The sequence below is a fragment of the Rhinolophus sinicus genome, linkage group LG04 (assembly GCF_036562045.2).
Source record: "Rhinolophus sinicus isolate RSC01 linkage group LG04, ASM3656204v1, whole genome shotgun sequence".
Taxonomy (NCBI): domain Eukaryota; kingdom Metazoa; phylum Chordata; class Mammalia; order Chiroptera; family Rhinolophidae; genus Rhinolophus; species Rhinolophus sinicus.
The window spans coordinates 185,982,139-185,996,903 of record NC_133754.1 but is presented as its reverse complement, the minus strand read 5'-3'; the positions used below and the strand labels follow the sequence as shown (position 1 = coordinate 185,996,903).

At 52.2% G+C, this 14,765-nt stretch overlaps 1 protein-coding gene across 6 annotated transcripts in view; it reads left to right on the top strand.

Moving 5' to 3' along the window:
- TSC1 (TSC complex subunit 1) overlaps positions 1–14,764 on the top strand; it is a 43,009-nt gene extending 28,245 nt beyond the window's left edge. For 3 of the 6 annotated variants that reach the window (XM_019728923.2, XM_019728922.2, XM_074331242.1), the window contains exons 13-23: positions 147–216; positions 649–753; positions 1,042–1,600; positions 2,261–2,304; positions 2,917–3,083; positions 3,904–4,086; positions 4,951–5,061; positions 5,812–5,934; positions 8,560–8,747; positions 8,833–8,994; positions 9,426–14,764. In XM_019728923.2, coding sequence (XP_019584482.2) covers positions 147–216; positions 649–753; positions 1,042–1,600; positions 2,261–2,304; positions 2,917–3,083; positions 3,904–4,086; positions 4,951–5,061; positions 5,812–5,934; positions 8,560–8,747; positions 8,833–8,994; positions 9,426–9,948 — 2,235 coding nt within the window. In that variant the 3' untranslated portion in view covers positions 9,949–14,764. The remainder of the gene's footprint in view (positions 1–146; positions 217–648; positions 754–1,041; positions 1,601–2,260; positions 2,305–2,916; positions 3,084–3,903; positions 4,087–4,950; positions 5,062–5,811; positions 5,935–8,559; positions 8,748–8,832; positions 8,995–9,425) is intronic. The other 3 variants (XM_074331243.1, XM_019728926.2, XM_019728925.2) reach the window with 2 other exon arrangements.
- The last annotated feature ends 1 nt before the right edge of the window (position 14,765 follows it).

Genomic DNA, 14,765 nt, shown 5'->3' with positions numbered 1-14,765 from the left:
AAGAGCAAACAGCTTGAGAACCACTGGGCTAACCTTTCAACTCCTTTATAACATGCTGAAAATTGAGATATTTAGGATTTTTCTCTGGCATCGAGACCATGTACATGCTTTTTGCCTTGTGAGGGAAACGGTCTCTGTCTTTTCAGGAGGAGAGAACAGACTCTGCGAGGCCGTGTCTGCAGAGACAACACCATCTTCCAAATGACCGGGGACCAGGTAAAGTCTCGGGGTGACCATAGACCTTGTTTGTCTCCTCCTGTTGGGTTATCTGGAAACGGAAATTCTGTAAAACACTGAAGCCTAGAAATAGTGAAACATGTATGTACTTCATTCTAAAAGCAACTTAATAATAACAGCGAACATGGCTTTTAAGCGATTGCAGTGAAGGACCTGTGTTTTGAGCCATTCAAGCTGTGGTTTTATCTGTTCTCTGAGACGTGAAGAACGGAGAATTTTCTTTTCTGTGGGATTATTTCTTGGCACCTTTAATTAGATTATTTATAAGATTTTAGTGTTCTGTAGTAGCCCCAGGAGAAGCACTTTAGCCTTCTCTGCCCGGCAGGAAGCATCATGACAGATGTGTTCTGTTACAGCGGAAGCAGTGTGCAGTGTCTTCCTTTGACTTGAGCGGTTTTTGTCTCTCCTCAGAAGAACTGTCTGGCAGCAAAGGTTCTGTCACACTAAGTGACCTTCAAGTGTTTCTCGGTAACCTGGCCTTTGAAGAAGACAGCATAGAAAAAGACAAAGAAGAAGGTAACAGACGTGGGACCCTGGGCTTATTTATACAACGTGCTGTGAGATGATAGAACCCCCGTCCTGCCCTAAAATTGGGATTTAGTGTCAATGCTCCCAGGCTGACCTGGTTTTTCTTCTCTTGGGAGGAAATGATGGGAGTTTTATTCCGGATCCTATGCCAGGCAAAGAGGTGGTCTTTTGTGTCTGTCCAGGCGGCACACAGCACACGGCAGCACGCAAGCCCACATTGCCTGGCCTTCCCCAGGTGGCCTGTTTACTGTGCTGTGTCTTGTCCCTCCCCCACAGCGGCAATATCTAAAGAACTTTCTGAGATCACGACGGCTGATGCTGAGCCCCTGGTTCCTCGAGGAGGCTTTGACTCTCCCTTCTACCGAGATGGCCTCCCAGGCTGTCCGAGGAAGACCCATTCCGCCGCCTGCGGTGCTCAGGGTGCCAGTGTGAATGCTGAGCCTTTGAACTCCTCCCTGGACAAGCTTGGGCCTGACACACCAAAGCAAGCGTTTACTCCCATCGACCTGCCCTGCGGGGGCGCCGAGGGCGGCCCTGCTGGGAACAGGGAGCCCCAGACTTCTCTGCAGACCAGTATCCTCACTCCCAGCCCTTGTAAACTCCCACCTCAGAAGGGCGCCGGCTTTGGAAGTGGGCATCCTCCCCCGTACGATCATCTGTTTGAGGTGGCATTGCCAAAGACTGCCCATCATTTTGTCAGCAAGAAGACCGAGGAGCTACTACAGAAAGCAAAAGGACACACCGCGGAAGACTACAGGCCCTGCAGCTCCCCGGTGGAGGTGCTGGACAGGCTGATCCAACAGGGGGCAGACGCACACAGCAGGGAGCTGAACAAGTAAGGCTCCCAGCCAGAGGCGCCTGGTTCCCCTTCGTGTGGTCAGGCGGCCCTCCGGGCTGTTGCCTTTCCATAAGTGTGCATGTGTGTGTCCTCTGTATGTGCACATTAAGTTGGCATCATTCCTTAAAAGAGTTCCATTTGAAAAGGAGTCTTCATATGTAGGCTGTTTGTGCTACTATTCTGTGAGGAAGTTCAAATGCTTCCACATTTGCTTACAGAATTGGAGGATGACGTTATGGTATTTCAAATATAGGAATATCTGTCATGGTATCTCTCTAGCTGCAGATTCCCCCCCCCCTATTTTGGTAACGTAGTTCATAAGGTGCTGCTGGCCACTCACGGTGGCACACGGTAGCCCACGGCCGCCCACGGCAGCTCACACCAACCTCCGGCTGCTCACGCAGCCCAGCTCCAGGGAGAGCTGTTGTTCACAAGCTTAGCTGTAGAGGGCACAGCTCACTGGCCCATGTGGGAATCGAACCGGTGACCTTAGCATTAGGAGCACGGCGCTCCAACCACCTGAGCCACTGGGCCGGCCCCTTGTTGCAATTAAAAGTCCAGAGACTGTGTGTGTGTGTGTGTGTGTGTGTGTGTGTGTGTGTGTGTGTGTGTGTGTGTAAGATTGATAACTTTATTATTCAAAATCTTTCTTCCTAGGTTGTCTTTACCGAGCAAGTCTGTGGACTGGACCCACTTTGGAGGTAAAGTTGTTAACTTCAGCTCCAAATACAGCCGTTATGGATCCTGCTTGCTTGTCGCCTTTTCTGTCCTTGAGGGAGGCGCCCTACAGGAAACCTCTCCCCTTTACTGCTGCTCCAGCCAGATTCTCCACTAAAGAGTATCTCAAGTGTTGCAAAGTCAGCATTTCCTATTTTCAAAAAGTGGCAAGGACCATGCACTTCCCAGTAGAATTGCAAAAAGTGTGGACCTGACTCATGCCCAGCTTCCCTAGCAAATTTCCGAGTGCAGTAAATGGTACTGGGAGGGGAGTAAGGGGAGAACACAAAAGTGAAGGGAGAAGAGGAGTCTTAAAAATATACACGTGTGGCTCAGGTTTGTGGGGCAACATCAACAAAGCTCTCAAAGAATCATCCCACCACGTGCCCCTTTGCGGCCCTTTCAAAGGGAGGTAGCTGTAGGCAGCCCCTCTCCTCATGAAAGACGATCGCTGGAAACCAAGTGGTCGTTGGCCGCGTGGCGGTGGTTTGGTCCTTAAAGAATTGTGTTTCTTAAGCTAACAAACCATGGGCGGGGGCTCAAGTGAATGATACATAAAAGGCATCTTTGCTACCCTCCCTCTGCTTTAAAATCAGGCTCTCCTCCCTCAGATGAGATCCGCAGCCTCCGTAACCAGCTGCTTTTACTGCACAACCAGTTGCTCTATGAGCGGTTTAAGAGGCAGCAGCATGCTGTCCGGAACAGGCGGCTCCTCAGGAAGGTGATCCGAGCCGCGGCCCTGGAGGAGCACAACGCAGCCATGGTGAGCGGGGCGGGGGCGGCGGGGCGCTGTCAGGTTTCGAGTCAGCATGAGAGCGTGTGACAAGCAGCCCGCGTCGAGGGCAGAGCGCCCCATCCTCAGTCTGCTCACTGGGTGGCCGGAGACAGGCCCCCTGGGCAGTCTGCGAGCTTAGGCGTGAGCCTCAGGCCTCTGAGCTCCCTTGCAGACCATGGGGACCAGTGAGTCTTTCTGTTGTGATTGGCTGTGATGCTGACAGGGTGAGAAGGTTCCTTTGTTTCTCCAGCAGTGAAACCAGCTCTCCTGAAGCTATTCTGTGGCCCAGAACTTGTGGCTCAGTCGTGAAGGCAGTTAGACCTGGAGATTAGACCTTGGCTCTGCCATGTAGGAAAGGAATTAGCCCCCAGAAGCCTGTCACCTGTCCTGTGAACAGGAAGAATAATAGCAGCGCCTGTTCCTAACTGTGCTGCTTAGAAGAAGTCAGGTCGTAAGCGCTTGCTCAGTGTCTGGCGCAGGGGAGGCGTTCAGGAAATGTTCATCGCTTTTGCGACCGTAAGATTGTCCATAGCAGAGGTCTCATTCCAGTGCTGGCGGTGAGGACTCGTGAAGGTGTCAGGACAGGTTGATCCCTGAGAAACACTCTTTAAGCAGTTCTGATCATTTGCTCATGTGAAGTTGGATAACCCTGAGGTAGACCTTAGCGAGCCATCAGGCTGTGGGCCTGTAGCGACAGTTCCAGGGCAGCGTGTGAGTCCCATGAAATGGTCGCAGCCTGTGTGCTGCTTGCGTGTCACTGCCCATGGCGGGGAGCAACTAAAATGATGGCATGTTTGGTCTCTGCTAGAAAGACCAGTTGAAGTTACAAGAGAAAGACATCCAGATATGGAAGGTCAGCCTGCAGAGAGAACAAGCCAGGTACAGTCAGCTGCAGGAGCAGCGGGACACAGTGGTCACCCAGCTCCACAGTCAGGTCCGACAGCTGCAGCACGACCGAGAAGAATTCTACAACCAGAGCCAGGAGTTACAGGTATGGACCGCAAGCGGGAGAGGGCGTGAAGCGCCTCCTGCCTCTTAGCTACGACGAGCAGACCGCTTTGGCCGAAGCCGCGGCCGGTCCACCTCCTGACACACGCGTTTTATTTAGGGCAGAGGGTCCCCAGCTCTCTCGGTGCCTAGTTCCCTGAGCGTTTCCGTAATCTTTTCCTGGCATTCCGCAGCCAAAACAAACACCTGACAGTTCTGCTTATTAAGTAGATCTAAACAGCTTAGTGGTTGTGTGTCCTGACAACTTAGTAGCTGTTTGAAAATGTACTTATAAGTTTCACACACAAAAAATTCCTTTTTTTAAACAACGGCAATTACTTAACCAACGCTGTGTGTGGCCTCCTGGGCACTGCACAGAGTCTCAGACCCTGGAATCAGATTGGACACGGACACCCTCATTTCCTGTTCCACACTGGCTTTCAAAACGCGTGGTGATTTTTATCACAACCACCCGAAGCCCAGCTTTGCAAAGACACCACGTCACGCACAGGCAGGGAGCGCATCTCAGACAGAAACTGGACGGCCTCCGGTTAGCAGTGCACACGATGACCAACAGATGTCGCTGTGCGCCCCTCAGAAACCAGATACCCCGCAGCGTCCTTGAGTTGGCTGCTTTCTGCTCCATAGCCCCAGGGCTCTTTGGGGCACAGTTTGGGAACTGTGGGCCTAAGGCCTTTTTTCCTTTTGTTGAACAAATCAGGAATTCAGAAATCAACCCTAAACTTACTTTTTCAAACTAAGAAGTTAAATCCTGGGTCCAAGAGTAGCAGAGCAGCTGAGGCCCCGGCCCGGTCGTTCTGTGGCCGGCCTGGCGTGCCCTCACCCCCTGCGCCCGTCTCTGTCGCAGACGAAGCTGGAGGACTGCCGGAACATGGTGGCCGAGCTGCGCCTGCAGCTGAAGAAGGCGAACAGCAAGGTGTGTCACACGGAGCTGCTGCTCAGCCAGGTCTCTCAGAAGGTGAGACACGGGCGGGCGGCGGGCGGGCAGCGGGCTGGGTTGTGTGCACAGCGCAGGCCCACACTCCCTTCAGACGGGCAGAGCTGCTACTCGCGTGTCTGTGCCAGGGGTTCCCAGCATGGAGTGAGTCTGCCCTCTCCCTCCCAGGGGACATTTGGGACACTTTGGGTTGATATTTTTGGTGCTTCTGACATGAAGTGGGCAGGGGCCAGTGTGCTGCTAAGCAGCCTGCATGCACAGGGCGGTGTCCACGACAGGGACCCCCCTCCCAGCCTGAGCCCTGCCTTGTGTAGCTGGGAGCTCGCACTTCATGCCTCGTGTAGGTAAGTGTGCAGTTGGCTCGGGCCTTTGAGCCGTGATGCCTCTCTCTGGGATGCATGGTACTTTCTAGAAGTCACTTACTCAGGAATGGTGAGTTTCCCTGGGGCTGAATGCCCCTGGCCCTGCCGTTCCTGGTGTGGTAGGCCTGTGCATCACCACCTTCTCCAGGTGTCCCGGGCGGAGCCAGCTCCGTGGAGCACGTTGGCACTTCCGCCCCTCCGCCTAGCACTGTTTGGAAGTGCATTTCTGTCCATTTTCATTGCTCTTGGACAACTCCCTCCCCAGCAGCCATTGTGGTAGGGAAGTTGAACCCCGGAGCTATTGCTTCTGCCCTCGCACTGACTGGTATACCCAGTTGGTTCCCTGTCTGGGTCCATGTGCCAGATTTGTACTGTCGGCTCTTTTACTTCACTGTGTGTCTTTGGTCAGCTCTCAAACAGCGAGTCGGTCCAGCAGCACATGGAGTTCCTGAACAGGCAGCTGCTGGTTCTCGGGGAGGTCAACGAGCTGTATCTGGAGCAACTGCAGAACAAGCATTCAGACACCACAAAGGTATGCCGCGCACCGGCAGCCACGCCCCAGCTGGGCAGCGCTCAGGACCCAGCAGTGTCTTGCAGGATGGCTCTCCGAGTCATTTCCTGAAAGATGGTGCCCGGTCCTGGGAGCCATCCCCACCTCTCCCCGGCCTGGCCATCCAGGTACTCAGCCATCATGCCACTTCACATGAGCTTGTTTCCCTCGCCGGCTGGCTGGCTTTGACGTGAAGTCAGGTCTCAGTGAAAGTACCTCATGGCAATTGGTACAGAGTAGGTGATAAAAGTATTTCCCATCTCTTACCCACACCAGGTGTGGGTGGGTGGGGGAGGAATGGGGGGGTAACGGGGACGGGTGAGGGGGAAGGAGGGAGAGGGGGATGGGCAGCCACTTTTATTAAACATAACTCAGGACTGGGTACATACTGAGATGCGTATTTTTTCTCCCTTTCATGTTGAGTTTAATTTCAGCAGACGGAGGTTCACTGCTGGCAGCAAGGCCAGTAACAGGACGATCTGACGTTAGTTAGCGCCTCCCCAGGGGTGTGGAAGCGGAAGTTCTGTGTCACTGTATAAACAGCCTCGGGCAACGGTAGTGAAAGAGTCGGGGATGGAACTTGAACAGTAAACGCTCAGATGTTTCCTGTCACTCACTTCTCCATCACACCTGGGCTTTCTTTGTAAAGCATCTTTTTTGGCCAAATGGAGAGAGTAGTCTTAGAACCACAGATGTGATTTTTATAATGGAGTTACTCCTTATTTCTCAGCTCCTCTCAGCTCTCAGATGCAGACGCCCTTTAGAAGGACGTTAAATTTGGAGCTTTCTCTAGAAACCAGGTGTCACTGATTTTGGAAGTATAATAGCTTTGGAGAAAGAAAGGGGAAAAGAGACCTACAGGCCAAGAGGATCTCTGGGACAGTCGCTTAGATGCATCCTGACATCCCCTGAGAGGGGTGGAGACGGCCTTGCTTCTGGTGCATCTCGTGGTTGGAACTCGGACACTTGGGGCCTCGGGCAAGCCAGCTGACCTCTGTTTATAAAGCTGGTCACAGGAGGCCTTTCTCGTAAGCAGCAGCAAAACCCACACTAAGCAGGCTTACCAAGAAGTTACTTCATGACTGTACTTAAGAAGAAGTCCCGAGGCAGGCAGTTCAGACTGATCAAGTGAGCAATCTAGGAACAGCCTCGGGAGCCTGCACCGCCTGACCTGTTCTGTCGGCCCTGTCCTGGGGCCGGCGAGCTGTGCTCATGGTGCAGGCCGTGTGCCGAAGGGATCGCTCTCCCAGGTAGACACCATGATGTCCTGTGCAAGAGGAGAGCATCGCTCCCTGCAGGCCCGTCAGCTAAGAACCCTTTCCCAGGAACCCTTCACCAGATTCCCACGCTTGTCATTGACCAGGAGTGTCGTGTGCCCATCGGGAGCCAGGCGTTGCCCTGCCCCTGTCAGGATTTGCCCCTGGACTGAGCTGGCTTCCTCTTGTTCAGTCAAGTGTGTGTGTGGGGGGGAGTGGGTATCTAAAAACCAGGTAGGGAATGGCCGGTAGGTGCTGGCGGCAGCGCCGCATGCGGTGATTGTGAGGGTTGGTGAAAGCACATAGACGTTCCTAGCTCCGTACCTTGTTTGGTTCTCCCTAAGTAGCTGCTGTCATTTATGACAGAGGTCCAATGTGCTTACCTGTTCTGTGCGGATGTGTGGCGCCATTGGCACAACTGGAATGGCGGCGTTCCCGGGTGCCCAGTGCTGAGTTTCAGTCTGTCGCGTTCTACACCGAGAAAGCACCGGGTTCACTGGTCAGCCTCTGTGGAAGCTCATCTGCTCGCTCCTTACGGCTTCTTATGTTTTTAAAACACAAATGTGTGGTCAGTTTCGTTACGTGTATTTCACCCCAATAAAAACAGACAACACAAATGGAATGAACACGTGCTTGTTATGGACGTCTGCTTTGACTGCTTTTCTGAGCGTTACCGTGTCTTTGCTGTGGGTTTTAAGCTGTTTCGATCCATTAGCAGGCAGGCAGGCCGTTTGCCTGGCGTGGTGGACGAAGCTTGTCAGGCCACCCAGTCTGAGGTGCTGCTTTGCCTGAGCAAAGCCGCTTGTTCTGTTGCGTTCTCGAGCTTTACCTCAGCCGGCATCAGGAGAGGGAGTAGGATAGAAAAGAAAACAAATGGCCCACAATAAATGCACTGTGCCCAAGGTACAGTGGGACATTGGCGTACTGTCACGTGAACGGGTATGTTTACATAGTTGATCATCTAGTCACAGGGTGTTGTAGTCTGCTTTTTTCTCTTTTTACTGATATGTATCATTTTTTTAAAAACTTACAAGGTGTACTTTAGTTTACTTGTTTCCCTGACGTCAGGTCGAACAGTATTTGTAGCTTTTTATTGCTCTTCTAAATACGCTATGATAAGTTTTTGTGCCAAAGTATCTTTTCAGGTTTCAAATCATTTCCTCAGGGATAGACCTCAGGAAGCATTACTAGGTTAATACTTACCGCCAGCTCACTTTCCAGAAAGTTGTACTGGTTTATATTTCCACTAGCAGTATTCTAAAGTACCTTCTTAGTGCTTATTATCTGGGTTTTTCAGAATGGATATGGCATGTTCATTTTCTGAAAGTACTAACTTCAGTCCCTTTTTTAGGAAGTGGAAATGATGAAAGCTGCGTATCGGAAAGAACTAGAAAAAAACAGAAGCCACGTTCTCCAGCAGAATCAGAGGCTCGACACCTCTCAAAAAAGGATTTTGGAACTGGAATCTCATCTGGCCAAGAAAGACCACCTTCTTTTGGAACAGAAGAAGTATTTAGAGGATGTGAAACTCCAGGCAAGGTAACTGCCATCGGGGAAGCTCTCTGCAGTGAGGTGTTCTTTGTGAGGTGGAATTGCCCACACTCTGGGTGTCTGTATCTTTCAGAGGACAGCTGCAGGCTGCAGAGAGCAGGTATGAGGCTCAGAAAAGGATTACCCAAGTGTTTGAATTGGAGGTCTTAGACTTATACGGCAGGTTGGAGAAAGATGGCCTCCTGAGAAAACTTGAAGAAGAAAAAACAGAAGCAGCTGAAGCGGCAGAAGAAAGGTAGGAACAAAGAGTTGGCATCAAGGGCCTTCTTTCTCACTGAGCTGCCACTCACAGAGCAGGGCCTGCTCAGGAGCTGGGACATGGGAGCAGTGACAGCCGCTCAGACAGGGCCGCAGCTCGCAGCTCCCACCGTTTCAGAGCCACCCCAAGCTCCTCAGAATGCCCCGTGATCGGCCCATGTTCCTTCTTCCTTGGCCCCGAATCACTCGATGTGGTTACAGGGCGCATCCGTATTTCAGATTGCCATGTGCTGTCCCTAGTCGTAGGCTCTCCTGGTGGGAGCTCATGCTCGAGTCTTCTGTGATAACACACAGAGCAGGCTGGCAGAGTCCAGTGTCAGTGTGAGCGAGCGTCCGTGCAACCCCACGCCTCCCAGACCCGGGCGCTGCAATCACCACCTGCTTTTCTCCTCCCTGGATTTCTTACAGGCTCGACTGTTGTAATGACGGCTGCTCGGATTCCGTAACAGGGCACAGTGAAGAGGCATCTGGCCACAACGGGGAGGCCAAGCCCCCCAGGCCTGGCATCACCCGGGGCAGCAGTGGGAGTAGAGGCGGTGGCGGCAGCAGCAGTAGCAGCAGTGAGCTTTCCACCCCCGAGAAGCCCCCCAGTCAGAGGGCGGGCCCATTCAGCAGTCGGTGGGAGTCGGCCATGGGCGAGCCGTCTTCCAGCATCCCTGCGACTGTCGGCTCACTTCCCAGTTCCAAAAGCTTCCTGGGCATGAAGGCACGAGAGTTATTTCGGAATAAGAGTGAGAGCCAGTGCGATGAGGACGGCGTGACCATCAGTAGCCTTCCTGAGGCCCTTAAGACAGAACTGGGCAAAGACGTGGGCGTGGAAGCCAAGCCTGCCTTGACCGTGGACGGCCCACACCCGTCCCCCCCCACCCCGGACAGTGTTGGACAGCTCCGTATCATGGACTACAACGAGACCCATCATGAACACAGCTAAGGCTGCTGGCCCTTCAGTGTTAACTTGCGTATTGCTGACATAGAACAGGAGGTGTGGACGCACGTTTCAAAGCTTTCCTGTTTCCAGGGTTTGAGTGGCGAGCTCACGCAGTGGAAATGGGATGGAGGTCCTTTTGACAGTTGACTGAATGCGGAACGGTTTTTGGATCTGGCATTGAAATGCCTCTTAACCTTCCCCTCAACCCACCCCCAAACCTCTCTCTCATTTACCTAGCAGTGTGTACTAATCCGAGGGCCAGTTTGCATTCCTCAGTAGTTTTATTTTCTTCCTTTCCCCCCCAAATGGTCGCGTCCTTTGAACCAGTGCAATATGAGGCCAAATTTAATCTCTGAGTCTAACACACCACTCTCTCCTGAAGCTCAGATAACTGGGTTGGCTCCCCGTGAGCCCAGATGATTGGGGGTACTGCAGGTAAGTCTGCTTTTCTCCTTTTCCAGGAGGACGTAGCATGCAAAGCTGCCCCCCTTCACGTGGAAGCTTTTCCATGAGATTTCTTTGCTGCTTTTGGTTCTGAAGTTTAGCATGTAAAGCAGCAGGTCTGGAAAAACAATGGTTTGGTCACCCTTACGTTCTTTTGGCGGTTCTCATAAGCTTCCTAGAAAGTTCTATGTGAACAGGCGTCCGTTGTTTGGAAAGTCTGGAGCTGGCACTGTGGAGACCACCCTCCCCTTTGGGAATGCTTATCCCCTCCCCACTACCTCTTATTTATTTGGTGTTTGCTCGAACGCTGGTACTGTTCCGACCTCAGGCTGGTGTGTGGGTGGGAAGCCTGCTCCCTGCAGGATGGAAGGCAGGGTGGAAGGCAGGGTGGTGATGGGAGCCATTGGCCGAGGGGCACTGCACTCATGGGTGAGGACCTGGTCCTCCAGGCAGGGGTGCTGGCTAAGTCTGTTCTGTGCCTCGGCGCTCCCACACGCCTCCCGTTGGTGTCAGCTTCTTTGTGACGCTGCAGCAGGATGGCTTGGAAGGTCCAAAGAGTCTCTTCTCAGTTTCTATGACCATTGTTCTCAGGCTGTTAAGAGTCGCCTCACTCTAGTAGGTTCTAGGCCACCAGAAAGGTGTCAGCTTTGTCACAACAGTTCTGATTTTCAGGGGCCGACTCCAGGGAGCCTGATTGCTGCTACCCTCCCGCACGTTAGTGATGGCAGAGCATTTTAAGGCAGAGTCCTGGAGAGTGTTGTTGCCACAGGCTGGCTGATGGGGACCCACTGGGCTCAGAGGTGACACCAGTCAGAACATTGGTGGTGGCAGAGAATCGGGACTCAGCACATGCTCCTTAAATAAGTGCTAGAAGCCGAAGAATTCTTGCCTGGTGTTCCAGCTGAGGCAAGGAGAGACTGGTAGGAAAGAGCCAATGAACTTGGTTGTTCTCTTTCTCTTCTTTCGTTAAAAGTATAGAAGGGTTCAGCCATGAAGAGGGAAAAGAAACTAATGGTACGAAATCTTACTGCATATGGAAGCTTCCAGCAGGTCAGGGTCGAAGTCTCTTTTTTAAAGTGTGGCAATAAATAGTCTGGCATCTTAACCCAAAGGAGCCAGATCACGAGAGACAGTGTCACCGTGGCGTGGGACAGAGGTCCTCCTTGGGACAGGATTGCAGGCCTGGCTGACCTATTCCCAGCCTGAGGGGGTGTGTGCCCACCTGCTCGCAGCCTCGCACTGTGCCGGCAGTGACCGCTGGATGTCCCAGGGAGGGTATTAGTAACACCACACGTTTAACTCAGCTTTGTCCAAAGGAAAGTTTCAAGTCGGATGTGTTCCAGTTTCCTAGTTCAGGTTTAGAAAACGAAAACAGACAAATTCAGAAAGGAAAGAAAAATGTTACAGGATGACCATTGAAAGCGGTTCTAGAAGCTGAACCCTCCCCACGCCCAGGAGCTCTGCCACAGAACGTGACACCAGGCGATTTAATCAGAGCCTTTTCTCTAACTGACAAGGGCAAGGAGGCCAATGTAAAGAAAGCAAACATTTTTAAAAACAGGCAGATGGTGCAGGTATAGGTCAGAAGGGCGGCGGGGTGAGTGGACTGCGGCCCGGCTGAGCTCGCGGGCCCCCGGCAGGGCTTGGGGCCTGCAGCCGGGGCACCTCCGGCCTGGGCTGTCCACTCGCTCAGCTTTGCCTCCACAGCTGCCCAGAGGCACTGCACTCAGATTCCTTTGGGTTGTAGGAGGCCATGGGCTGCATTCAGCCCAGGCTGGGGGGTTGAGACCTGGAGCCATGTTGAAGTTACCCAGCCTGAAAATGGCAGCTTTTCTGTTGCAAAGGACTCAAATCAATAGTCAGGTTTGTTTGGTTTTGAAATTGATAAACCTGCCAAGAGTCCACGGGTCACCTGATTGTGCTGCAGCAAGCGTTTTTAAGGATGGAGAAGTGACAGTAGAGGAAGGTCCTGAGAGAATTCCGGCCTGGGAACAGGCAGGCCAAAGGCATCAGACAGTTGGGGTCCCGGGTGGTGCGGCGCTGATGTGTTAGGGCTGGGGGACCTCTATCAGTCACTCTGGGCACCCGCCTGCCTCAGTGGGGGGGCAAATCCTGATCCCCACCTGACACTAACAGGGCGGCACAGACCCTGAGAAGACGAGTCTGCTTCTTGGGCAGCATGGAATTTGTTTCTAAGAGGAGCACTACAGTATCATGTGGGGGTGGGGGGAGGGGGGGAGGGAAGGAAGATGGCAGCGTGGTCTCCACAGCAGGTGAGTTCCTGAACCTGCTACAGCTCAGCACATGGATCTGTAGCAGACAGAACTTTCATGGATTTACAAAAAAGCTTTGACAAGGTTCTGCCCTAACGTCTATCAAAACTGTTACTATGAGATGGAAGAAATACCTGGTCAGAAATCAGAAAACTGGCTGAAATCCAAAGGTAGGAGATAAAGGCCATTTCTTGGGTCAAGAGGTTTTTAAGAGTTCTTCTTGGAGATGAGATGACCAGCCTCAGAAGGCGGCTGGGCAGACGTGACCTCCCTGGGTTTGTCAGCAGTTTTCCAGGAGGGAAAACTGCCTAACCTTGGGGAATAAGCTGCTGAAGGCTCTTATTAGGCTCTGTGAGTGGAGAGAGAAATGCTAGATAAGCTACTTTGTGAGCCAGAATATATGTACTGTCTTTAGGGGGAAATAGTTCAAACTCTTCTTAAAAGGTAAACTGTTAGAATCCAGGACAAGGTCCTGGAAAGCCACTGACAATTGGAAAAAGTAGCCCAGCAGGCCACCGCGGCCAGAGAGGCCAGCACCCTACTGGGCAGATAGGACAACAGGAAACAAAGCTGCAGGCTCTGGGCCGTCCCCACTTGTAGCAGCTCGTGGAGTTTCCGGTGTTTTTGTCGAGTAAGAGCAAACTAGCAGTTGTCTAGAAGAGAATGAATAAAACAGTCGTGGCGATGAGAGGATCTGTGAGCTGGGCCACAGAGCAGTGGGTGTTTCTGTGTAGAGAATGTAACAGTGTGCTGTGATTAGCCAATGTGAATTTCACCAAATACTAGAACATACCACTTGAAGCCAGAAAGAAGTCACTGAAGAACGAATGAAAGAAAGTACCGCGTAGTTTTCCTAAGCGAGAGCACTAAGGTGGTAGGAAGTGTGAACAGGTGTTAAGGATGGTGTGGGCAGAGTGAAGGCTCCGCCCGGAGCTGCACTCGGGGGCTGTGCCCCTGCCTCGTGCAGAGACTCGGAGAAGCCCGGTCGCACCCAGGAGCATGTCTCCCATGGGGGAGAGGGCTGACTTTTGTGGAATGACCCATCAGCACATCTTACTCTGCTGTATTTTCACTCTTTGAGGTACATGCTTTAAAACTGACCAGCAGTGGGTATTGGAAAAGGTTTCGGTCTGAAGATGTTTGTGTATCTGTTTACATCCAGAGTTCTGTGACACACGCCTCTGCCCTCTCTGCCCCGCCCCCTCCCCATGCAAAGGAACTGATTGCACTTGATTAAGCTTTTCTCTAGGATGACAGAACCAGTTGAGGTTGGGGCCTGGCCCTTAGGCTGCTGCTGTGACCCTTGTCCCTGGTGGCTCATTTCCCTGTCCATGACTCTGACACGCCCAGGGAGAGCGGTGTTCCCGTCTTTTCTGCAGTCTGTACATGCCCGTCTGAGAAGGGTGGCTGTGGCTGCATGGGCACCTGAGCCCACGACTGCTTTTGGCCTTGAAACGAGTTAATGAAGGCAGAGGACCTTTCTCCCCCACTTACCTTCCCGGTGCCACAAAATTGTCCTTCCTCTGGGCTCAGTAGGCTATTGGACCATTTTAGAGGAGACCCCTGAGAGTTTGAGACCCTCCCAGACCAACCCCCTCCCCCCCATACAGTGTTTGGACAGAGGGTACGACGCTGCTCGGCACAGCAGACACTCGGGCTTATCAAGGAGGCAGCCGGCGTTTTGCACTAGGAAGAATCAGTGATCACTTTGGAAGACGTCTGTGGACCATGAGGACATTATTATGGAGGAACAGATTTCGCTGACAAATTGAGTTCTTAATCATGGATCAAGTGTAGCTGGCTAACTTGCAGTTTAAAGGGGTCCCATCAGTGAAAAACAGAATTTTTAAACTGACTGCTTTTAGTTCAATTTTAAAAAGTCATCTCTTGTCAGAAAGTTGAAACCTTCCTGCCTCAATCTTGAAAGCATGTCACATGATCCACGTAAGATGCCATAAACATGAACTGCAAGAGAAAATGGTACAATCTTAGTGAGTGGGGATTGGAATCACGAGGGTTTGCTGTCCTTAGAATGTTCTCAAATGTCAAGGCAGTTGCTTGTGTTTAACTGTGAACAAATAAAAATTTATCGTTTTGCACTAC